We start from the raw sequence: 25,402 nt of genomic DNA on the forward strand, positions 1-25,402 counted from the left end.
CATTCCGTGGAGAAGTGTGGCTCACTGGTTAGAGGAGGCAGACCTGGAAGCAGAGGTCAGCCCGGGACCAGGGTTCAATTCCCGGCTCGGCGGGGTCTTGAGTCCTAAAATGTCCATGGACTCGACAATTCTCGCTCCGGTGCCTACTCGATTCACAGGTTCACACTCTGCGACTCTGGGCAATAGCTTGCTTAATCTCCACAACGGCCCCTCGCGGCGGGATGCCTGGCTTTCACCTTGCGGATACCCTAGCGGGGTTATCTCACAGGGGAATACCAGGACGGGTTCCCTAAGCAAGGGCTTAGAAACCGCTTTGTGATTTGCGCTATATAAATTCCTGTACATTTACATTCCTAGAGTTTCTGCGTCCTATTGAGAAGTGCCAGTATTCTCCCAGAGATAGTAAAGCACCACCCCCTCTCCGAGAAGTGCTGGTACTCTTCCCCACCCCCCTCACCCCCCCCCCCCCCCACACCCCCTCTATCATATAAAAACTATATAAAATAAGTGCTGGTGCTCTCCGCGCAAAATTGCATGTGCTTTTACATCACAGGGTACATAAGACGTGCGTTTGATAGTGGTGCAGGCACACCTCCTCTGGACACGACCTGGTATATAGAAGACCTAAATACCGTAGAGAGGGAGTGTCTTTCACATGTTTGATTTGACTCTACCCAGACGTGCGTCCCTGCACCTTTATATGTGACCCTCATGTTATGTACGGATTTTTAAGATCTGTGGAATTACTATATTATTTCCTCTTCTAACGTTACTCTTTCTTTTCCAGTGTCGACGGTCTTCATGCAGTTATTGTGTCCGACAGAGATGGCGTTCCTGTCATCAAAGGTATTCCAGTCTCCCTCGAGGGGTTATATCTGTGCGATGCAAATTGTTTCACCACATGCACAGTCTATTGCCCCAGTTTGCTCTATATGCTCCCTTTAATTCTGAAATCTCTATTTGAAAATGTACTTTTGTTTGCTAGACTTAAAAACAAGCTTTTTCGTGTAACATTTATTGCATTCTGGCTATAAAGTTCAGTTTAACATTCTCTGCCATTCTGGGGCCCTATTACACATGGGGCACACTTTTCCTGTTTGTGCCACCATGCAACCTTTAAATAAGTGTGCCATGCACAAACAAACAAAGTGGGCCGTATTACAGTGAATCCGCTGCCCACAGGGCAGCCGCTTACATGTGCTGCCCTGGGGGCAGTGCTTTCAAGTGAAATGCAGAGTGGCCGCTCCAAAGCCTCCCATTGTTTCACTGTGCAGGAGTCATCCCAACTGCACTTTAAAGAGGGATTAGAGGTCCCTTTGCAGGCAGGTGGAGTGAGTTATTGCACCTGCCTGTAAGGGGATGTCTGCGGGATACATGGAACCCCCAACTTCTCCCCCCCCCTTCCACTCACCTCCAGAAAGCTGCCTTCAGGGTGGCACACTGACTGCGCCAACTTTTTGTAATATACTTTCAGTGTGCCTTCTGACCGCTTCTTTGCCTTTGTGCCTGTGTCCCTAATATGGTGCAGGCACCGTGGTAAAGAGGGGCCAAGCTCCCATGGAGGTGGGGGGAACACCCTCTTGAGATGGTGCTGGTGCTACATGTATGCCAGTGCGATCTGTATTACAGAAGGGTCCGCAAAAGCATCTGCGGCCCTTCTGTAATACCAAAGGGCCCCAGGAGCGCACATAGCGGGTACACATGCCGGTTGGCATTGGTGCCCTTTCTGTTATTCGGCCCCTAGACTTTACTGCCCACCAATTTCACCTTCTGTTTTAATATCCAAGCTGCCAGAGTCCTCCCTTCATATCTAAATTGTTTTAGACCAGCTGTTTTTCCTTCTCAGACCGGCTAGCTAGTACAAACATCTAATCTAGCCTTGTTGATTTATGGTATCTTTCATAAAAACCTTTAGGTAGTGTTCACTATTGACACATTATTTTTGTGCAACGTTCAACACAATAACTTTCCTTTTACATTCAGTGTTTTGACCAGAAAAACACTCCCATTTAAATAGCGGTACTAAAAGGTTCCTTATCTCATCGGTACATGCAGTACTTTTCAGGACCGGATTTCCCATTCCTCACCATAGTTCAGTTGGGGAGAAGTAGGCTGTAAGGTGGGAAGTACAAATTTTGAAAGAAGCATTTGACTTTGGAGAATGCTTGGCATCACATCTTTAGAGTCCACCCCAAATAAAAGACCAACAAACCCCACTTGCTGGTGTTAATATTCCTTTGTGTCCATTATCATGATCACCGCTTCTGCTCCTGCCTTGATTTTGAGGTGAAATCTTGGGGGAAATTTGCTGCAGGAGAATAATGTGTGTTGCCGTTAACCTAGAATCTTTTCTTACAACTGCACATGAAAAATTATACATTTTTGGAAGTGTATTCACTTATTAAATGTGAGATTGTTTAAATATAAGACTGGGAAAAGAAGCTGCAATATAATTTTGTTGATGTTCTATTGGGCTTTGCAAAGTTGTCCCATATTGCTGTATGGAATGCACCAAATGTGAGAACCTGACTGAGAAGCTTTAAATGACACTGCTGCAATCAAACCACGTATGCCTTTGGATCGTGACCTTTCGGTCGGTTATACAGAGCCCTCCACATAGCTGTTTCCTTTCCTTTTGGGGTAACTCTGTTGTGTAGAAATTAGCTTAGTATTGATTCTGTATACTTGAACTTTTTCCCAATTTTAAATCTGTCCACTGGTGGCTGAAAGGCTAATTTTGGTCTGATCAGGGGCGGGATTCTCCCCTCAGCTGTTCAAGCCAACTATTGACAACTTGTTGATAAAAATTAAGCAAAATATGTTCCCTCACTACTGATCACGTCAAACATTGTCTTTCCATCCTGATACCGGAAAGCCATGTTAATCTCCAGCACTCAAATTTACAAACCTCTTTTGAGCGAGCCCATCCCTCCTGTTGGCATAGGCCTGCCCTATGCATGGTGTCCAGACATGTTTCCTTTCCAGAGTCCCCGACTGGGTGCACCCGGTATCCTGGTTTCGATTTTGGCCCTACCCTCTCACTAATCAGCTGTGCGTGCAGAGGCTTAGGCCTTTCACTTATCACAAGTAAGGTTTCTGTAAAAGTCCTGTGGCCTAGAGGGGTGCAACAAACATGTCGTTGTTGAACTAACAATTGCTGTGGCACTTAGAGCAGTGGTGGCAGCTTACAATGTGTTGTGAATCCCTAGTTGCATCTGGAACGTTTCATATGTGTCCCTTGAGTTGAGGCGGACAAGCCCAGTATAAAGTTCCTCTTCTATGTGCTTACCCAGACCCTAGTGCTGTCATCCCAAGTATTTGTATGTGTATTGTATATATGTGGCCTCTGTGGTACATACATGGTGCGTGTAAGTGAGCTAGAGTAATGGAGGCCTGTGGGATCCATTTTGAATGCCCCAAGGCTGTCTTGCTGCACATAATTTAGGCGAGGTTGTTTTTCCATGCAGTGGAAGTATATTGCTACCATTCCTGAACCTCTAGATAGGAGACCTGGACACTACAGCAAGGGGAGAGACCAGGCTCCTTAAATTCATTAGGATTTTTGCTGAGCAAGGAGCTGTTTTGTCTTCCTGAAGAACTGCCATTTGATATGTGGTGGACGTCAAGGGTCGGAATGCAGATGTTGTGCAAGCTGAAGGGGACCCCTTAGGTGATGCCTAGTCTTTTATTTCCCTGATCACACTCTTCAGTTGTCAGATGACAACCAGGTACAGAAACCTTGCACGTCCTTGTGCCTTTTGTGGGTGCTTCAGGCTGGAGACCACCCTGCTGTGCAAACCATCACTCTACACAACAGCTTTATCTGTAGAGCAACCTGCAAGTACACTTGAAAGAAGAGCCCCCTTAAACCAGTTCTGAAAGTGCAGATAGTGGATCAACATTTCTTTTTTCTGTTGTTCTATAAAAGTGGGAGCCACTGACCCACTTGTTTTTCCAGTTTCAGGTTATCCATGACCAAAGAAGGTAGTGCTCAGAAGAATACTTGGATGCCTCCTGTGCAACTAGAGCTTTTGTCTGCTTGACAGCCAACTTCCTAGAGGCCCGTGAACGTCACCCAAGTCTACCCCTAGCTGTAAGAGATGTTCACCTGTCCTGAAGCACCTAGAAGCCACCCTGTGTTTTTAGAGAGGGAAGGAGCTTGGCAACCTTCCAGGAGAAGTGGCTGTCGAGGAGAAGCAAAGAGCAGCATGGCCCTGATCTGCAACGTCACCCTGATCTGGTCTACCAGAAGAGGAAGACTGCACAGACCGATTTGTGAGCCCTGATTTTTGACCGGCAGCATTTTCTCCCTCTGTTGTTCCTGGCTGGAACCGTGCTGCACAATCGAAGATGATTGGAGCACATTTGGGGCTATGATCCTCTCTGGTGGTCCTGAAGCTGCTTTGCCAGAAGAGAAGTTGCAACGTGACCTGAGTTGCTGTGCCCAAAGATAAGACTATGGCGTGACCTGAGCCACATTCTTCAGAGTGAGCCTCATATGGCGGAAAACACTGAACATTTACATAAACCATAAAAATTGCCCCCTCCATGGATAAGAAATGACAGCTTTATTAAACGGAGGCTAAATATTTGTAGTTGCCATGTTTAATGCTGCTGTAAAAGATATTCCCATCCCAGGCACAGGGGTCTAATTTCTCATTCCACAAGTCCAATGTCATTTACCAAACATCTCCTTCTCAGTGAGAAAACTGAGAAGGACCTGGGTATGGTGGCATCCTGTTCCCACTGGGTACCATGTGTGAGTAAATGTTACTAAGTTGAAGTGGACTGGGAAGGTTTTAGTGTTGTACACAGAGTACATTACTTTATTAATGGGTAGATTATTCGCAGACCTTATACCTATGGTCACCTCATCAATGTGCGCTTCTCTCAGGTTGAAGAGTGCACATGGGCTAATTAATCTGTGAAGGGCCATGGAAACCACACTAGTGCTCCCTAAATATCAATATAGAGAAACTTAAACCGTGGTCCTAGCAGATTAACTTATGCAGCAAACAGTGAGTGAAGATTCTTCCAAACACGTCTGCTACAATATTTTACTTGAACAAAATGGAGAGATCAAAGTTGCTACCTCTGTCTCAGCTCTCATGTAGCCTTTGGCATTGGTTAAATGATGCACATTTATCGAGTTGGATGTTTACCAGCAAAATGCAACACACTTCTCATAGAAGTAAATTGTATTTATGGAGCATAAAGAAATAAATACACCTTCATAATCTTAGGTTTTCCTCTTATAGACTTGTCTGAAACCAGAGAAAACAAGAACTACCCCGACTACCCATTCAGGAAACCTCAATTCAGGTCAAAGGGCAATGTATTAGTAATGTTTATCCAGAACATTTGCTTAAGCCTTTCCCAAAAACACTTCCACAACAGGTGATTAGGAAATGCAGGTGCTTAAAGGTTACATAGATATTTAATATGGCCAGGTCGACATGGTTCTAACATTTGGTAAATGTTTTGCTGAAACCAAACTGGAAAATTCAGGCACAACACAATCTGATGATGGTGCAGCAAAGCTAGGTCAAGCATCCAGATCACAAGTTTCCCGACCTAGGCGTCCTTAGTTCTCGCGTCCTAGAGGTTGGATAATTGAATCTACACATTCAAACGGTACTGTATGGTCTTTCAAAGAGTCCTGGAGACCAAATACTCTTCATGGTTCATGCTAGCAGAGGTCATCACCCAACCTCAGTACAAAACATTGTGTTTTTGCACCTACTGGATGTGCAGCTAGGCTATGTGTCCAATTGAGTGTATTTGGTAGCTGTCACAGCAGATATGGAAAGCAAAGGTTACCAACTTTCCATTTTAAGACGCCGGTTTTACTTGCTTGTTTAGCGTATTGTTATCGGTCCTTTCTCCATTCACATCTCTGGTACATGCATTGTATGTATATTAGTGATAACTTGATTTGTTTCTATTTGTACCAATAAATATGTGCAAAATTAAGGGTATAACTCTCAACGAGGAGTTTGTAACTGCAATATGTACATAAATTAGGTGAGAACCAAGAAAAAACGAGCATTGACAATGCCAATTGGACTGGCTTTAAAGGAATGTTCAATGGTAATGTGAAGCATTACAAGTAAAAAGCAAAGGAATAGATGTGTATTTGTGTGGACGCAAAGAACTGTAGAATAATGGTGTAGGTTAAAAGGTCAGAGGACAGTTGCACTATCAGGGCAGACCTAAAAATCCATGTAGGTTAATCACTGCCATCATCTAGTTGTCGAAAACACTTTAGTAGAATTCCAATGTCGTGTGTGCCCCTGAATTTTCAGGCTCAGGCAGCTGGATAGATAAACAAAATAATCACAGTTGCGTGGAAGGCAAGCGTTTTTTTTTGTGCAGAATCACACTATTTCTGCCCAATCATAACATGTATTCTTGGCTTCCAACATGTGGGCAGAGCCAAAGCCCCTCTCTAGGGATGCTCATGTGGTTGTCTGGCGACAGCTGCACTGTCTAGCCAGATCATAATAATGGACTGTGTATTAGACCAACCAATCAACCGATGATATTCCCTTGGTGTTTGATTGGTCTATCAAGTGATTTTCCCCAGGGGATCCCTACTTTGGTTTGAAACAGACTGGCATTAATCCAATTAATGGGATTCAGCTAGTTCAAAGCCGGTAGTGATTTTCCACTAGACTACACAATTGCTTTCAAGCACCATATTCCTCTTTTGTGTTTAGAGGATCCAGCTCCTTGGGGCCTTAACGTTTAGACAGAAGAACAAGAAACATGTACAAAAGAGTAAACCACATTCTAGTCCTTCTGAAGCCATTGGCCTCTGATACTGTGTGGCAAAGTTTGGGCTCTTCAAATGTTTTCATTGGCGACTCTGGATAGAATATTCAGCAAAGGTGGTTATGGCAACCTTCTTGGATTACATTCCGTCTTTCTCCTCTTCTTTTTCCCTTTAAAACTTTGTTGCATGGTCACTTTATGGTTAAACTTTTTATTAGTGTAATTCCAAGAAACACCATGCAAACATCATGCTCATGTTATGTACTTATCCAAAAGCATAATATGTGGATAATTGCACACTCCAGGTGAAAACATAAAGAAGCCAACTGCCCCCTTGGCTCAATCAATAACCATTCAGAGGGACGGTTTCTGGGCCCAACAGGCAGCAGCTATGCCTTGATTAACTATGCCCAATCAGTTTCTTTGGTTGCCTTGCCAAAACTTGCTGGCTTTGAGCCTGCTTCCACCTGGGCAAATAAGAATGTATTTTCCATACACAGCGCACACAGAGTGCCTCAGTCTTTAAGCATCCCACTTGCTCATTTAGGCGCATCTTACAAATTTCCACTTCTAAAAGTCTACCCCCTGCGTCTCCAGTGGTAAAATTATTTTCTATATTGTCCACCTCGTTTAAACGTCCTTCATTTTTCTTTACATTTGTTCCATTTTGGTTTCGATGACTGCCAATCTTTAGTCCATTTTATCAAATTTAGTATGATTTTTTCCCCATGGTAGTTAAAAGCTCTCTCTCCCTTTTGCATATGCCCCTCCATCATCAGAACGCAGTTCCACTTTGATTAGAAATCTCCTGTAGAAGAAGTATTTCGTAGGAGGAAGCGGTGCATCCTTAATTTGCTTCACAGTTGGCTCTTTGTCCCCACTGATTGGCTTCTTCTGTGAATTCCCATGACCAAATAGAAAGGAACTCCGTTTCACTTCTGTTATTTTTGTATTCACAGATGGGTAAAGTGGCAATGAGGATCTAGACTGACCCCCCCCCCCCCCCTACTCCCCCCTTCAATGTCTCCATAGCCAGTCCTCCATCTCGAAAGCCTATTTCACAATCGTAACTTGCACTTTTGAGTAAGTTTACCCTTTTGAGTAAGTTTACTTCTTTTTGGTAATACTACTAAAAAAAGAAACTGTAGTTAGTCAAGCACATCACGTGGCCAACTCCCTCTCATAGAAAAAAATGAAGGTAGGGACTTACTACAAAAGTATGTTACTACAAAAGTGCAGTTTGTGAAAACTAGTACAATTGCTCAGTTTGTAAATAGCATTTTTTTAGTAAGTTTTGTAGTTCCACTGTAGTAGTGCAAAACATACTGCAATGTTGCAGTTTGTGAATCATGGTCAGTGTTCTCAGTTTTGAAGTGAACCCCAGCAATTTGGTCAGTTGTCTGTCCCGCTTTAACCTGAATCCTCGTTCCTGAGTGGAACTGGGCCCGCTTTGGCATGACCGTTCTAGGAGACTGGGGAATTATAGACAGCCATCTCCTACACACCCATGCCCCCCATATGATCAATTTAGGTGGTGCTCCTCTAAATCTTAGGTTAGGAATATCTAGCTTATTCTTAAGTCTTGCCCTTTCTGTTCAGTCTCAACTATTCTTTTACCAGTTTTTTGGACCTCTACTTTACAAACTTGCCAATGTCTGTGTGGTGTCTTTTCTCAACTCATTTTCTTTCCTTCTTTCAAACTATTTTCTGTTATTGATTGTATTTGGTCACAGATCTTAAACTATATTGCATGATATTTATCTTTACAGTGGCCAATGACAGTGCTCCAGAACATGCATTGAGGCCTGGTTTCTTGTCCACCTTTGCTCTAGCAACAGATCAGGGCAGCAAACTGGGTCTTTCTAAAAACAAGAGCATAATCTGTTACTACAACACATATCAGGTAAGAGGTCATCTAAATAACAATCACCCGCTCTTTATTTTGTGTGCATTTTCTGTGCTAATTAAGTAAAAGTGCATTTTTAATGGAACACTTCAATAGTTTTTTATGTACAGCCTGTCAGAAGATATTCATCAAGGGGATCTATAAAGCAGTGCTTGTTACCTTTTGGGTACTTCATTGAGCTTGATAGTAGGGGAAAACAGTTTGCTGCTAAGAGGTGAGGTTGGTGTCCGATCAGGCAAGGTCAGTAAACAGTTTCCAAAGTGCTTTGCTTAGTTGTTCATTTACAGGCTAGTCTGAGTAGTTCAGTTTCAAGGGTTTCCTGAGTCTGAGTCCCTTCATGTCCAGTGATCTACCTCTGTGCAACGTATAATCCTGGCATCTACAAGGAGCAAGTAGAGTGCTTTCTGGACAGGCAGGATATGGTTTGCTTGCAAATGTATATACACATTCTAATTACCTCATTCTGAAGTATTAAGAGCCTAGCAGTGAGTTTTTTGTGGAGGCAAGGATGCATGATACTACGCTAGTTGAGTCATGGCGGGGAAAGGGTCTGGTCAGTTCGGCTGTGTGGTTAGTGTGAGAGAGAAGAGGGATGATTTTTCTCAGCTAAGAGACTTCCATGTCCTCACCATATACTCAGAGTTGACTTAAGGGGGAAAATGTGAGATTGGTGGCATGAGCAGAGAAAAGTGCAGATATGAAATCTGCCTTACAAAGTGCCCATATCTGTTTTTCACTACTAGGGCTACTCTGAAGTTAGACCTTTGTACAACATTGAGCCATCTCGTGAGCCTTGCCTGGTGGAGGGGGTCAGTTGTGGGTAGCTATTGGTGGGGGTGCTGCTGCTATGTTGGACTCTGAGGTGGCAGCAAATAGTGCGAGCCAGAGTACCCCTTACCTTGTGGGTTTGATCTTCAGAGGCTCCCAGAGCCCTATGATCTGTAGGCAGCGCTGCTTATGCTATTGTCGCATCACTCCTCCCGCTTGAAGCCGCTTGATCCCTAATGGCAGCGTGGTGGATGCGGCATTCATGCAGGCTTTGAAGAAAAGGTGAGCAGTTGGTGACCCAGAATGGCTGTAAGTGGTGGCGACAATGTGGCGGACATGCAGAGGTGCTGATGCAGTAGGCATGGAACTCTTTTGCACCATTATGACAACCGCCCTTTACTGGCTTGCAGGCTGATCCCGACATCAACCCACCAGAATTATGCAGCAGATAAAGTGAACCTGACAAGCGGGGCGGCTCTTGGCTTTGCATGTAAGGAAATTAAGTGAGCCTGCCGTCATACTGTTGGAAATTGGGTTATTAGTGTGTGGCCTGCACAAGTTATAGGTCCACAATTCTCCTTACTTGAAATCAACCACCCCAATGTAGCACTTAACTCTCTCAGGGTAGCGAAGGAGAGTAGTCCAAGGCCTACTTAGGAGAGGTAGTGTGGGCTAGTAATCACCATTCGCTGGCACACAAGAATAACACACAACAAATGATTGACCAGTCAGCGTTTTTTTCTTTAGGAAAAGTACATTTATCACACAGAGAGTGAAAGAGCGAGAGACTGTTTAATTCCTGTCATCCTATGAAAGATAATGTTGACATGAGAGATATACTGTGCTCCAAGTCTGCCCGTCTGTCAGAGGTTTTCCTGGTAGGTGACTGCAATGTTCCCAAATTGCCCCTTGTCACATATCACTTACAGTGAGTACAGACCTTTTAGCTAGTAGAACTCTGCCCTCAGGGCCTTGATGTGTTTCCACCCTTTAGAAATGTGGCCTCCAAATCCTGCATGCCAAGTGCTGTTGGCTATTAAGCCAGAACTGGCTGTGGATGCCATAGTTGTAATAGGGCTACCTAGGGGATATGTGACGGACTGCTCCCCTGTCCGACCAACCTAGCAGAGGCAGTAAAACTCAAATTGCTATTCGCACACAAGTCCTGTAATTATTGCTTATATAATTGCATGGATTACTAACACTAATGACTACTTCAACCATTTCATTTGTGTTGGTGTTGTTACTGTCCATTATCAATCCTTTTGGTTTTAATCCATTCTCACGTGGGCAACTCTCCTTACACAGTGGCGAATGTCTTCCATGCAGTGAGAGAGGTTGCTCTTAATCGCTGAGTCTGTCCCCATTCTGAGATGGATCCTGTATCATCTGCATTCATTTGGTACTGGTAGTGGTGTGATTCGATGAGCACATGTCGATTCTGAGGTTCCATGGGACGTCAAATGCAAACACCAAAGTGCGGGAGCTTGCTTAATCAATTCTGACTTGTGTGCTTTCATTCACAAGAGAGAATTTGTAATACTTTCCAAAGGTGCTAGATGAGGTTTAGGGGATGCCATATTGTGGTTGGCTGACAAATTGAGGAGACTTGCGATTAATGGCGATTCTTAGTTAGGATGTCCTTTTCAATGTCTGCGGGTACCAAGCCTTTCACTTGTCAAGGACTGAAACTCATAGCAGTGGTGAACATTTTGATGGGCTTAATTTACACTCTTGCCTTTGTATAGGTATGGGTTTCTCAACGATTTTTCCTTGTATGGCAAATATAATATTGGATTAATTGGCTTGGTAAGTCGAGAGTTTTTCAATACTGCGATGCTTAGAGTGCATTTGTGGATCCAGTACCCTTCCTCAGATAGAGAAGTGTTCAACAATAAAGATATATCTGTGGCAAGTGTGTGTATGTACTCCTTGATTGTAGATGCTGCATGCATCTAATTGAATTTTTTCCATACCTATTTGAATCTCGATGAGCGTGTTATTGGTATTGTGGCCAGTTGCTCTTTGCTTGTATGCACTGTACTAACTGAAAAGATTGAAACATGGACAACTAAAGAGATTATTCAAGTAATGGCGAGAAAACCTAAAAGACAAAAAATACTGGTGAATATAAAATAGTAGAATTGTCACTTGACCTCTTACACGTTCTACACCACTTGTGCAAATGGACAAATGAACCAAATTTGACATTTTTCAACAAATTCTATCATGGGCATGTTCAATTAACATCCATGCCTTGGGGAAATGAGCTATGAACTTACTCCAATGTCATATCAGACTTCAGTTATAACGTCCAAAAGGAACAGAGCTAGTAACCTGTGTTGGAAATGCCAAATCTGCCTTGTCCCATCTACCACGGCCTTGTTCCAAGAATAGGACTTTTGGCAAGAAGGTGCGGATGGGATGAATATGGTACTGAATTCCGAAGCCCCTTTTCGATTATCCTCCTTAATATTCAGCGACCACAGATTTTTAGCAGTAAGAACAACAATTGGTCCTGACGTGCCTCTGTGGACAAACCAAAGAGGGAATTGCTTATGAAGTTAATTCACTAAGCCATTTAAAAATTCATGAATATCCATTTAAACATGAGAGTAATTACACCAGAAAAGAGACAGCACAACTTAAATTGTGTGGAAACGAGTCCTTTATATATTCTTGTTTTACTCATGAGAGTAACATATTCAATGGAACACATGGAATTGTATCCATGAACGGTTGCTCCAATGAGAAGTGCAAAGATGGTGCTCATGTGTGAGGTGAGTAAAAGAAAGGAAAATCAGATAGAAAACCATAAAAAGACAATAGTCTTACTCACAGAATACCGATTAGCATAATTGGGAGAAGGGTAACCCAGTGTTCTAAGGCCTGACTACAAAGCAATTGTATTGTTTTACTCAAAATCTGCTTACCAGGATGATGCTGCTATTCTTTCAATGCATCGTCCAATCTCGAGTCTGACCGGTGTTATGTAATTCAGGTCATGAAATGGGAAGATGTCGAAGTTTTGACCTGACTTAAGCGATGAGGGAAATTATGAATCTCCGCGTGCGGGTCTTCAACATGACCGGGGGAATGATGGAGGCAACCTAAATTAAATGAAAGGCAATTTAGAACATGTCTCCCTGGTGTACGTTTATTCTAAAACATGTTAATTAAAGATCCACTGATCGTAGTGTTTGCCTGGCCACGCCAAACCGCTCAATCCAAAGCTCCTACTACTGCAACGGATCCATAGTGTGCGTGCACAATTATCCAAGGCCAAGAAATCTGAAACACTAATGTATGGATGTAAGGCTATTAGGTAGCTTCAATTAAGGATCTGGTGGGCCAAGTGAAAAGCAATAATAACTCTCTGCCGTTCTGTGGCGGAAATGTGTTCCTTGATCTGTACTCCCTGTTGATTTCATAAAGGGGGTCTTCCCATGGCGTCCTGCAGGAGACGGGAGCCGAAGCCCGGTGTGCGAATACATCGTTAAATACCCTGAATAAAGCAAACATGAAAGCCGATGAGTATGTAGGTGAACAGGTAAAAAGCAAACTACTGAACCCTTCATTATAAGGGGATCAGTACCAAAATACCTTGTTGCACTGCAGCTGCCTTTTGGGCAGGAAGCAGTAGGTGCTGGTCGTGTGGGAAGACCCACTCTTTGAAATCAATAGGGAGTACAGATTAAGGAACACGTTTCCGCCACAGCATGGCAGTGAGTTATTATTGCTTTTTACTTGGCCCATCAGATCCTCAATTGAAGCCCCCCAATAGCCTTACATTTGTGTTACAGATTTCTTGACCTTGGATCATTGTGCACACACGCGATCTGATTTTCCTTTCTTTTTGTTATACCTGCTGCTCATCCAGGGTGACTGTGTTGAGAGAATGTTGGTGAGTGGAATGTTGGTGAGTGCAATGTTGGTGAGTGCAATGTTGGTGAGTGCAATGTTGGTGAGTGGAATGTTGGTGAGTGTAATGTTGGTGAGTGGAATGTTGGTGAGTGGAATGTTGGTGAGTGGAATGTTGGTGAGTGGAATGTTGGTGAGTGCAATGTTGGTGAGTGCAATGTTGGTGAGTGCAATGTTGGTGAGTGGAATGTTGGTGAGTGGAATGTTGGTGAGTGGAATGTTGGTGAGTGGAATGTTGGTGAGTGGAATGTTGGTGAGCGATGTTGGTGAGAGCAATGTTGGTGAGAGCAATGTTGGTGAGTGCGATGTTGGTGAGTGCGATGTTGGTGAGTGCGATGTTGGTGAGTGCAATGTTGGTGAGTGGAATGTTGGTGAGTGTAATGTTGGTGAGTGTAATGTTGGTGAGTGGAATGTTGGTGAGTGGAATGTTGGTGAGTGGAATGTTGGTGAGTGCAATGTTGGTGAGTGCAATGTCGGTGAGTGCAATGTCGGTGAGTGGAATGTTGGTGAGTGGAATGTTGGTGAGTGGAATGTTGGTGAGTGGAATGTTGGTGAGTGGAATGTTGGTGAGAGCGATGTTGGTGAGAGCAATGTTGGTGAGAGCAATGTTGGTGAGTGCGATGTTGGTGAGTGCGATGTTGGTGAGTGGAATCTTGGTGAGTGGAATGTTGGTGAGTGGAATCTTGGTGAGTGTGTGAGTCAGTTGGTGGATGGGCTGAGCAGCGGGGAGGCTGCTCCTGGTGGGGCTCTTCATTGTATCATCTAGCTTGGAATAAACTTACATGAAAACTACCTGGATTGGACCTTGCTCTGTTCATTACACTTTTACTCACCTCACACATGAGCACCATCTTTGCACTTCTCATTTGAGCAACCGTCCATGGATACCTTTCCATGTGTTCCATTGAATATGTTATTCTCATGAGTAAAAAAGAATATATAAAGGATTCGTTTCCACACAATTTCAGTTGTTCTGTCTCTTTTGTGGTGTACTACTCTCGTGTTTGAATGGATATTCATGAATTTTTCACTGACTTAGTGAATTAACTTCATAAGCAGTTCCCTCTTTGGTTTGTCCATGGAGGCACGTCAGGACCAATTGCTGTTCTTACTGCATTGTACCCGAGTCCTCTTGGCGTTTTCTGGGTTACCCCAGTAGTCTGCACAGATTTTTAGCAGCACTTCCAGAGCACAAACTGACATGATTCCACTAAAGCAACATGATGGGAAAGAAGCAGATATTCATGTAGAACACCAGTCTCTCTTCTTAAGTGGAACACTGGATGAATACCTTAATCATCCTCTCTAATATTAAGAGCTCTTAAATCAGACTTTTGCTTATCTTTTTCAATATTCGTAATATTTGTATCCGTTTAATTGCATCAGTACGGTGCTAGCCCACCCTTCTTTCTGACCTCTTCCCTTTCTTAGTATGCTGCTTAGTCTACAGAGATTTTCAGAATGTTCTTAGGATAGTGGATGATGACATTGGGCTGTTATATTACATTGAACTGATTCTGCCATTTGATATAAATGGATTCATTTTGCAGTGATGACTTCTATCCTTCCACTGATTTGTCATTTTTTTACATTTTGTTTTTTACTAATATTCCTAGTAATATATAGACACACTTTTTTAAAAACCTACAGTCGTGTAGGTTTTTTCTTCTCTTTGCATGAAAGCGGTCTGCGATTATGTAACTGGCCCATCCCTTGGACAACATTTTTAAATCTCTGCCTGCTAGTCACCTTTCTAGTGCAATTTCAAATGATGGATTTTACGCTGTAACAAAATGTTGAAATGTGCACGTTCTAAAATGCAGAGGAATTTTAATGAAAACATATGACCCTGAAAGTGAAGTTGAGATTTTTATTCTTTTCTGTGCCTTCCTTTCCAAGGTTGTCCAGTTCAATCAGCTGCCCCTCGTCGTAAGTTTCATCGCAAGCAGTAATGCCAACACAGGTATGTTTTTCTTAAATGTATCATAGCTGTGGTTCTGTTGTGATTAGTCTGACATTTATTTCTAGTTATGCTCTATTTACTCTGAATGATGTTAAGCTGCCCTCCCTTCTTTACAGTGTGATGCTTTACACATCAATTTTAGAATCCGTTGTCATGATTTTATAGAAGATTGCTCTAGGACTGTCAAAGATATGGTAATTTGCAAATGGCTCATCCTCAGACTATTATGATAAAACTGTCTTTATTAGGTCTTTAAATCTATAGCTAGTAGTTTTGCAATTTTCATATAGGCTGTATCAATAGCAGTCCTATTAATGTAAACACAAAGCATTTGTAAAAGGAATATGCTTTTATTTAACTTTGTTTTGCAAGAAGAATCCTATGCTGTGCATACCCTTCCATCTTCCACTGCGCTCTGGAATAGTGTTTGAAAATGTTATTACCATAATGTGGACATTCACATAGGGAGCTTCGTGCGATATTTTAGGAATTGACGCAATTCTCTGACCTCTGTGCCTACCAATTCGATGTGGCAACAAATCATTCTATTTTTTTGTTTGTTTTGTTGCAAACATTTTTTTTTCATTTTCTGTAGGATTTCAAGACTTAAACAGCCTTCCATTCCCATGAAGGGCTACAGTCCTTGATTATGTGAAAAGTCCATATTTGAGCTGGCTTTGTACATCACCCTAGTAACATCAACCTTAGCTTAACATCAAAACCAGTCCTCAAGTGTAAGGTTTTAGTATAAACATTAACAGACACCCCCTTATACATCTGGTACTTCCTCTTTTCCCTTCTTCATACAGTATTTTGTGGTGCCTGTCCTCCCTTGTTTCATAGATATCCTACATTGAAACCAGTCTATTGTGCCTGAGACTCCAGTAACTGGAGTGCACTCGGCCGAGTCGGGTAGTCCCTCACTTTCCCCAAAGCAGTCGGGTGACATGAAAGCAAACTCAATTTTTTGGCAAAGTTCATGCATTGTTGGTGTATGTCATAGGTGAGTCTTTTCAGTGCCAGGGCTTGCCATAAACAATCCATTCTGTCACTAACAGTAACTTTTAAATCCTGTTTGAACTTGTTAAGTCGTAACATGACCTTTTGCGAACACGTCTCATGATGCAGCGATGACCCTCTCTCCTTAAGCTATTTCTCAACCATTTGAGAGAGAATTGTGGGGTAAAGTGGATGGAAGGGATATGGGGTTCTGGATATGGTAAGTTCCTCTCCCCTCTTCACTGGCGTGCTGAGTGGTCGCTCCCCAGTCTCACTGCAGAGACCTGGTATCGTTTTGCTGCATTTCCAATTGTAATTGTTTTGCCAGAAGCTCATTTGCCTTGTGCTGCCTCGCTCGCTGCTCCGCTTTAATTGCGCTGAACCTTCCACATTTACTATCACTTTCATAGCGCGATATCCCCCGGCGCTGTTCCCTGCCCTCCCCTCCGCTGCCATCTTGCTTGTTGTTGTTGTGCTCGGTCAGCGTCCTCGTGAGCCCGCCCCGCCTCCCAGCTGAGCCGCCCTCGCCCCTCCCCCTTCCCACCATCCATTTGACAGAAGCCCAGGCGCGCAGCGTCCACGCGCAGCGGTCACGCCCCATTCGCGCCGAAGGTGCGCCAAAGGTAAGCCCGTCTACGCCCGTCCGCGCCTGGACCGCGCCCAGCGCCAGACCCCCTGGTCTTCGCACTACCCAGCCTTCCCGCATTACTTATGACGCCTCCACCCTCCTAGCTCTTAACCCCGGCCGCCTTCCCAACTGCGTCCAAGCCGCCCCCGGACACACCCATGGACCCTTCACCTGCAATTCCTGCAAGTTCGACGGCACCAAGACCAACTCCTCGTCCTCGAACATCAAACAGAGCTCCGACACTAACCACCTTAAGTGCATCCTGCTCAACACCCGATCGGCCCACAGACACGCCATCGACCTCTGGAATCTACTAGACACCATCTCTCCGGACGTCGCCTTCCTTACAGAAACATGGATGAACGCCTCCTCAGCCCCAGACATCACCATTGCCATCCCAGAAGGTTACAAGATCATTCATAAGGACCGCGTCAAGCACACAGGAGGAGGCATTGCCATCGTCCATAAGAATTCCATCCGCATCTCTACCAGCTCAGACGCCAACCTCGCTAGCGCCGAACACCTCCATTTCCAGATCCACACCGACCCCAAGACCACACTCAGAGGCACCCTCCTCTACCGACCTCCTGGATCCCACGGCCAATTCAGTGACGACATCACCGACTTTATCACCCCTCACGCTCTCTCCTCCAAGGAATACATTCTACTCGGAGACCTCAACTTCCACCTGGATAAGAGCTCCGACTGCAACACCACCACCCTCCTGGACAATCTCGCCAACCTCGGACTCAAACAAATTGTTAATACCCCCACCCACATCGCAGGTCACACACTCGACCCCATCTTCACCTCCAGCAAACATATCTCCTGCGGTTATACCACAACTCTACACTGGACGGACCACTGCTGCGTTCACTTCACCTACAATAAGTCCACAACTCACAACCTCCCTCAACCAACTCTACGAAGAAACTGGAACAAAATCACCATCGACCAGATCTCCTCATCGCTGCTTCAAAACCCCCCTGCCCACACCTCAAACCCCGACCAAGCAGCTATTAACTTCACCCAATGGCTATCCAACAGCGCCGACATCCTAGCACCGTTGAAAAAACGTCAAACCAAACTAGGCAGCAAAAACGCATCCTAGTTCAACGATGATCTTAAAAAATCTAAGAAGCCCTGTCGCTCCCTCGAGAGAGCCTGGAAAAAAGACCCAAACACCAGCACCAGGGACGCATTCAAAAACGCCACCAGCACACACCACCAACTGATCCGGACAGCCAAGAAAGCCGCATTCAAAGATAGACTAGATAACAACGCCCACAACAGCAAGGAATTATTCAACATCGTCAAAGAATTTACCAACCCCTCCGCCAACTCCAACGACATCACTCCCTCGCAAACCCTTTGCAACTCCCTAGCCTCGTTCTTCCACGACAAAATCGCAGACATCCACAACAGCTTCGACAACCAACCTGGAGACCAACCCACCCAACCTTCTGCCGTACCCTCACCCCCATTGAACATCCTCAATGACTGGAACCCTATCTCCACTGAGGACACCATCCGCCTGATAAATTCCATTCACTCAGGATCCCCAACAGACCCATGGCCTTACCACATCTTCAACAAAGCAGACTCCATCATAGCGCCACACCTCCGAGACGTCATCAACTGCTCCCTCTACTCCGGCACCTTCCCGGAAAGCTGGAAACACGCCGAACTCAGCGCCCTTCTGAAAAAACCCACAGCTGACCCCACCGAACTCAAAAACTACCGACCCATCTCGCTCCTACCATTCCCGGCCAAAGTTATCGAGAAAGCTGTCAACAACCAACTCGCCGCCTTCCTCGAAACCAACAAATCCCTCGACCCTTCACAGTCCGGCTTCCGAGCCAAACACAGCACGGAGACCGCCCTCATCGCCGCAACAGACGACATTTGAACTCTACTGGACAATGGAGACACAGTCGCCCTCATCCTCCTCGACCTTTCCGCAGCCTTCGACACAGTATGCCATAGCATCCTTCTACAGCGCCTCAGAAACATCGGAATCCAAGGAAAAGCACTGGAATGGATCACTTCGTTCCTCACTGGAAGAACCCAGAGAGTCCGGCTCCCACCATTCAAGTCAGAGGCCACTGAACTCATCTGCGGCGTACCACAAGGATCCTCACTCAGCCCCACCGTCTTCAACGTATACATGAGTCCCCTCGCGACCATCGCACGCCAACACAACCTCAACATCATCTCCTACGCAGATGACACCCAACTGATCCTCTCACTCACCAAAGACCCTAATACCGCCAAAACCAACCTTCAGGAAGGAATGAAAGAAGTAGCTGAATGGATGAAGCATAGCCGTCTAAAACTTAACTCAGATAAAACAGAAGTCCTTATCTTAGGAACCTCCCCCTCCGCCTGGGACGACTCCTGGTGGCCAGAGGCTCTTGGAAAAGCACCCATCCCGACGGATCACGCACGGAACTTGGGCATCATTTTAGACTCCTCACTCTCGATGTCCAGGCAGGTCAATGCCGTCTCATCATCTTGCTTCAACATTCTTCGCATGCTCAAAAAAACATTTCGCTGGATCCCCACTGAAACCAGAAAAACGGTCACCCATGCTCTGGTGACTAGCCGCCTGGACTACGGAAACACCCTATACGCCGGCACCACCGCAAAAGTCCAGAAAAACTCCAACGCATCCAGAACGCTTCGGCCAGACTAATACTCGACATCCCACGTAAAGACCACATCTCCAGTCACCTGAAAACTCCACTGGCTCCCCGTCAATAAGAGGATCACTTTCCGCCTCCTAACCCACGCACACAAATCACTTTACGAACTCGGACCCGATTGCCTCAACACTCGACTTTCCTTCTACACCCCGCCCCCCCCCCCCCGCCAGCTACGTTCCTCCTGCCAAGCCCTAGCTACCGTGCCTCGCATCAATAAAACCACCATGGGATGTAGATCTTTCTCCTACCTGGCCGCCAAAACCTGGAACTCACTCCCCACTCACCTTCGTCTGACTCAGAACCATCTTGCATTCAGAAAGCAACTCAAAGCTTGGATATTCGACAAGTAATCCTCCCACCCTTCCTCAAGCGCCTTGAGACCCTCTGGGTATGTAGCGCGCTATAGAAATTCTATTGACTTGACTTGACTTGAAGTGCTTAACTGCCCTAAGCTCCAAAGCAGTCGTGATAACCCCAGAATGAATACATTTTTGGGACAAGGGTGTATTGCTAGTGCTTGCTCCAAGTGGATCTGCCTCTTTACTATTTCACAGCCGATCTTCTCCACACTGATCCTTAAATGAGAATCTTGATAATATTTCAAGCTGTGCAGACAAGCCAATCCTCCAGATGACCAAGGGGCTATGAGTAGCTTCTTGCTTATTATGGGCCTTCCTTGGACAACAAATGCTCTGGGCTCTGTAACTACATTGTCAATAAGCTAAAACTGTTTCCTAACAGCACATGTTATAAGACCTTCGGGCGCCTTGAAACAGACCTGTGCTTATTCCAACTATTGCTTGCTTGGGTAAGTGCTCCCTCCTCAACCTCCCAGCCTCTGTTAGTGACATTGTTTTATTATTATTTCTCCTCCAGGTGGCCCCATGCCTTCTCACCCTTTTCAAAATATGATACCAAGGAAGTACCTACAACTGACCAGATCTCATAAGAGGGTTTGTTTCTTACCATGTGGTGGCATCTAATAAGCTCAAGGCACTCTGCTGGGTATTCAGTCTTAGTTATTTCCTCTTTCCTGGTTTATTCCTCTGAGTCTTCTGCAGGTAGGACTGGTGTCTCTTACATCGGGGCGATCCTGGGAGCAGGACGCCTGGTCTGACATGTCCCCAGCATCACCCCCTCCCCCCTCCGCTGTGGTAAGCAGATCATTTTCGCTTTCTGGTGAGGTCCTTGTGGTTTCTGTTCCTTTCCATCTGAATTGCATTCAATCTGTCTCAATCCATTGTTATTGGATTTGGCATTTATTAAGCTCTTGTATGATTGGCCTGTATGCTGTGCTCAGTTAAAGGGCAAGTGCTGGTAAATACTGGTATGGCAGGAATCTCGAAATCTAAGTAATGAATCGTTTTCAGAAACCTGTTGGAACCTACGTTATGTCCACTGTATGATAACTATTCTTGTCTTAAAAGCAGATGTCTCCGTTAGTTTGCCCTGGAAGAGTTCCAACGTAGAAGTGATAACACTGTCTACCTCTGCCTCTTCCTTATGATTACAGATGAGATTAATCTTATGTTTTCCAGCTCTCCGCATTTGACCAGCAGGTTCTTGGTCTGTGACTCTTATTGGCATGTGGACGTAGTGGTGAGGCGATCTGTCTCATCACAGGCTTGTAGCTGGCTTTCTTCCGACTCAGGTCTTTGGTTTAAACCATGCTTATCAGTCGTGATGTTAACCATTTCCAAGCTTATGTCTGTTAAGTTGTCTGTCGGGATTTTTCAAAGTCTGATTTCAGTCTGCTAAACAAGATTTCATGTTCTCCTTGGGTAGTATACAAGCTGACTTTATTGCTATTTTGTCAGTTGCGGCTTTCAGAGGTCCAGTACATTGTGTGCCAGAGCAGAAGAAAACATTGATGAACCCTTCTTCAGGCTTAATGAGGTCCACGAGTCATACATTTGGTGCATGTGTTTCAGTCAGGCAGTCCGACTATTCCTTTACCCTTCACCTATCCACCTTGAAGCTCATAACCACCTGTATTGTCTGTCATCGTGTATGATGGCCATCTGTCTGTTCCTCCTGGTTTTCCCAGTTGCTACAGAGCACATCAGTTTAGTACCCCCACTACTATGTGAAACGTCAGAGTCCTCATTTTGTGTGACTCCGCAAACCCTCTTCTCTGTACTTTTTCTAGAGTAGGCTGTCATGGACTGTCACCAGCTCCCCAGAAACTCTGGTGATAGACAAGAGTTTTTCTCTTCTTACTGTGACTGTGCCTCTTCAGCTCGGAAACTCTTCTGATCTCTTAGGGATCTACAGGTGATCTACACTCACTACAGGAGTTTCACGGGTGAGGTGCCAGGGTTGGGCCAGACACGTCTACCCTTACACAAAAAGTGGCGTAAGCTGGAAAATCCTATTCTCATATTCTTGCATAACCTTGCGTGAACTCCTGTCAGTTACACTGCTCCAATGAGGGTGCTGCTTGCAATATCAGCAGGTATCCAGCATGCCTACATTTGGACATCCCAGAGCAAGAGCTCTCCTCCACCATTTGGCAAGGTGCCTCTTTCGCCTCACTGGGGCCCGGTGGCAACTACCCTCTAATGCTGCCCCATATTGGTTCCTATACAGTGCATAAGCTGCCTTCGCCCAGCTTCACGTGCAGGTTCTCTATCCTCAATGCAGACCTTTTACCTCTGCATTCCCTGTATCTGGTCCCAGATTAGACTGAGCCCTAGATCGCTCCTCAGGTCCCTGGGCGGTTCAGCCTCCGTCCCCTCTGCACTATGCCTCGGGCTGCGGATTGCGGTTAACGTGTCATGAGGGTGCTCCACACGGAATCTGGAAGCAAAGCTGCGAACGTTCGTTCCTGCGCTGCCACCACCTTCGGTGGAAGATTTGCGTTAGGAATATTTTTCTGCTTTCACAGAAATATTTTTACATCAGTGTTACATTTGCAGTGCTGATTCAGGACTTTTTAAAGCTGATTTCTTGCAAGAACTTCAAGCTGAACATCCTGAATTCCAGGTTTACTTTTAGACTGGCCAAGAAAGTCAACATGTCCACAAAAGAGCAAACCATTATTTTCTCAGATACAAGGGCTGATTCCACAGATCTTTCCCACTTGCTTGTATCCTTCCTTGAAGTCCTGCTCCCTTCTGTATGTCCAAAATTAGGTTGTGGCTGCGACACCTAAAGCAATCGCTGAAACCTTTCAACCCTGAGGATCACAGTCTTTCTAGGAGATCTGGAGACGTCTTAGGGGAACCGGTCCCATGGATTTGAGACGCGAATGAATGGGCCATAGCAGAGCTGGTACTCTTGAAAAAAGTCAGGCGAGATGATAAAGTGGAAGAAGACGCGAGGGCCTGGTACCTCATGATAACAGATATACTTAAACCAGAAGACCCCCCGGACGGGGAGGTAGAATTGATTCAGTCTGGCAGGAAGACATAGACGCCGTGGTAATGCCTAGAATATCCCCAATAAACGGGAGTACTTAGATGGATACGGTATAAGACAGACTTCTCCTTTGCGAAGATAGGGCATAACACGACCCTACAGGGGTAGAAAGGGGGGATAAGTTAAACGATATATGTACAATGTGGATTGTAAGCACCTCAGAGGAATCTCTGAGTACGTGATTTTGCAATATTCGCAATATACATCCCCCCCCCCCCCCCCCCCCCCCCCCCCCCCCCACAGATGGACACCACACAAAGATAAGATTTAACGTTCTTTATAAGCAATCTTGAGGTACGGTAGAATGGTACAAGGAGGTCTGGACTCAGGGGTCCCCTCGATTCTAGTCTCTTGGATGGGAAAGGGGGTAGCGGGACAGTCTTATTACCAATATGGTAGTTGCGATGAGATGATGGGTAGCTCACAATCCTCGAGCTCGGCGTTCTAGGAGGACGGGCCGCGGCAGCGCCAGCAGGTCCCGGGGGGATCGAAGGTGGCAACGGTCCGCGGCAGCGCCAGCAGGTCCCGACGAAGATGGTAGTTACAACGGGCCGCGGCAGCGCCAGCAGGTCCCGACGAGGATGAAGGTTGCAGAGGGCCGCGGCAGCGCCAGCGGCAGGACGACAGTTCACAAGGCAGGGCTGCGGCAGCGCCAGCAGTCCGTCAAGGATGAGTTCTTCTCGGTGTCTCTCGACTCCAGGATACAACTGCCTTCCTGCTCTGGAGCTGCCCCAGTTATAGGTCTGGCGGCCTTTGATGTCCGGACCCTCGCACTTGGAGATCGGGAGGTCCGGGATGAGGGAGTCCAGACACCCAGCAGGGGGGTGGAGCCAGCGCCCGGGGAGGCTGGGGGCGATCGGCACCTGGCGGGGGAGAGCCATCGACACTTCTTCCTCCCATTGACCTGCCAAGTGGTCCGTTCACCTCCTGGGTGGATGGTGGTGCCGGGATGTCGGGGCCTGGCCAGGCTCAGGGTTGGGGTCGAGCTGAGGCCATGCGGCCTCGTGGTGCAGTGTCCAAGATGGCGGCCGGGCCGGGCAATGGTGCTGACGGTGGCTCGGGCCCGTGATACAGAGATGTCCGGGGGCAGGAGTCCCGTAGGGGACGGAGTGCGGGTTGCTTCTGTGGGTAGCACCTGGAGAGCCGGTGTCCGGGCCCTGTCATGCGGGGAGGGAGCGAGCCCTTCATGTGGCCTGTCCAACATGCGTCCCCCCCAGCTGAAGGCGGGGAGAGTCACCCATTCTCTTGGGGACTTTCCTCGTCGAGGCGGAAAAAGCGTGACAGGCCATCCGCGTTGGCGTGATCTTGGCCAGGGCGGTGCTCCACCGTGAAGTCCATCCCCTGCAGGGAGATGGACCATCGCAAGAGCTTGGGATTTCCCCCCCGCATCTGCATTAGCCATTGCAGGGGGCGATGATCTGTTTGCACCCGAAAGTGGGTACCGAAGAGGTAGGGCCGGAGCTTCTTGAGGGCCCATACTACTGCGAAGGCCTCCCTCTCGATGGTGCTCCAGCGCTGTTCTCGGGCCAACAGACGTCTGCTGATGAAGGCCACTGGTTGGTTGACTCCCTCGGGGTTCAGTTGGGAGAGGACGGCCCCAATGCCATGGTCGGAGGCATCAGTCTGGAAGATGAACTCCCGGTTGTAGTCGGGAGCCTGGAGTACCGGGGCGGTGCACATGGCGACCTTCAACTTCTCGAAGGCCGCTTGACAGTCGGGAGTCCAGTCGACTCTTTTTGGCTGGTTCTTGGATGTAAGTGCCGTGAGGGGCCCCACAATGCTGCCATAGTCCTTCACAAACCGCCGGTAGTATCCGGTGAGCCCCAAGAAGGCCCGGACCTCGGTTTGCGTTACGGGTGGCTGCCAGGACTGGATGGCAGCGATCTTGAGCTGGAGGGGGGCCACCAGACCGCTCCCCACTTGGTGTCCGAGGTAGGTCACGGACCCCTGGCCAATCTGGCATTTGCTGGCCTTGATTGTGAGGCCGGCCTGTTGGAGGGCCTGCAGGACCTCTCGGAGGTGGCGGTGGCGGCTGTAAACCGCGATATCGTCCAGGTAGGCGGCGCTGAACTCTTCGAGGCCCGCCAATGCCTGGTTCACCAGGCGTTGAAAGGTTGCTGGAGCGTTTTTCTTTCCGAATGGCATCATTTTGAAATGGTAGTGACCATCCGGGGTGGAGAAAGCGGACCGTTCTTGCGCCCTGGGGGTGAGGCCGATCTGCCAGTAGCCCGCTGTCAGGTCGAAGATGCTGAGGTAGCGGGCAGCCCCCATGCGGTCGATCAGTTCATCGGCTCGGGGAATGGGGTGAGCGTCGGTCC

At 46.4% G+C, this 25,402-nt stretch overlaps 1 protein-coding gene across 1 annotated transcript in view; it reads left to right on the plus strand.

Moving 5' to 3' along the window:
* LAMTOR3 (late endosomal/lysosomal adaptor, MAPK and MTOR activator 3) overlaps nt 1–25,402 on the plus strand; it is a 57,807-nt gene that overhangs the window by 23,982 nt on the left and 8,423 nt on the right. Inside the window, exons 4-6 of the mRNA XM_086932991.1 lie at nt 788–846; nt 8,544–8,677; nt 15,269–15,332. Of these exons, the coding sequence (XP_086789117.1) occupies nt 788–846; nt 8,544–8,677; nt 15,269–15,332 (257 nt within the window). The remainder of the gene's footprint in view (nt 1–787; nt 847–8,543; nt 8,678–15,268; nt 15,333–25,402) is intronic.

Source organism: Lissotriton vulgaris, chromosome 7 (assembly GCF_964263255.1).
Source record: "Lissotriton vulgaris chromosome 7, aLisVul1.2, whole genome shotgun sequence".
NCBI lineage: Eukaryota > Metazoa > Chordata > Amphibia > Caudata > Salamandridae > Lissotriton > Lissotriton vulgaris.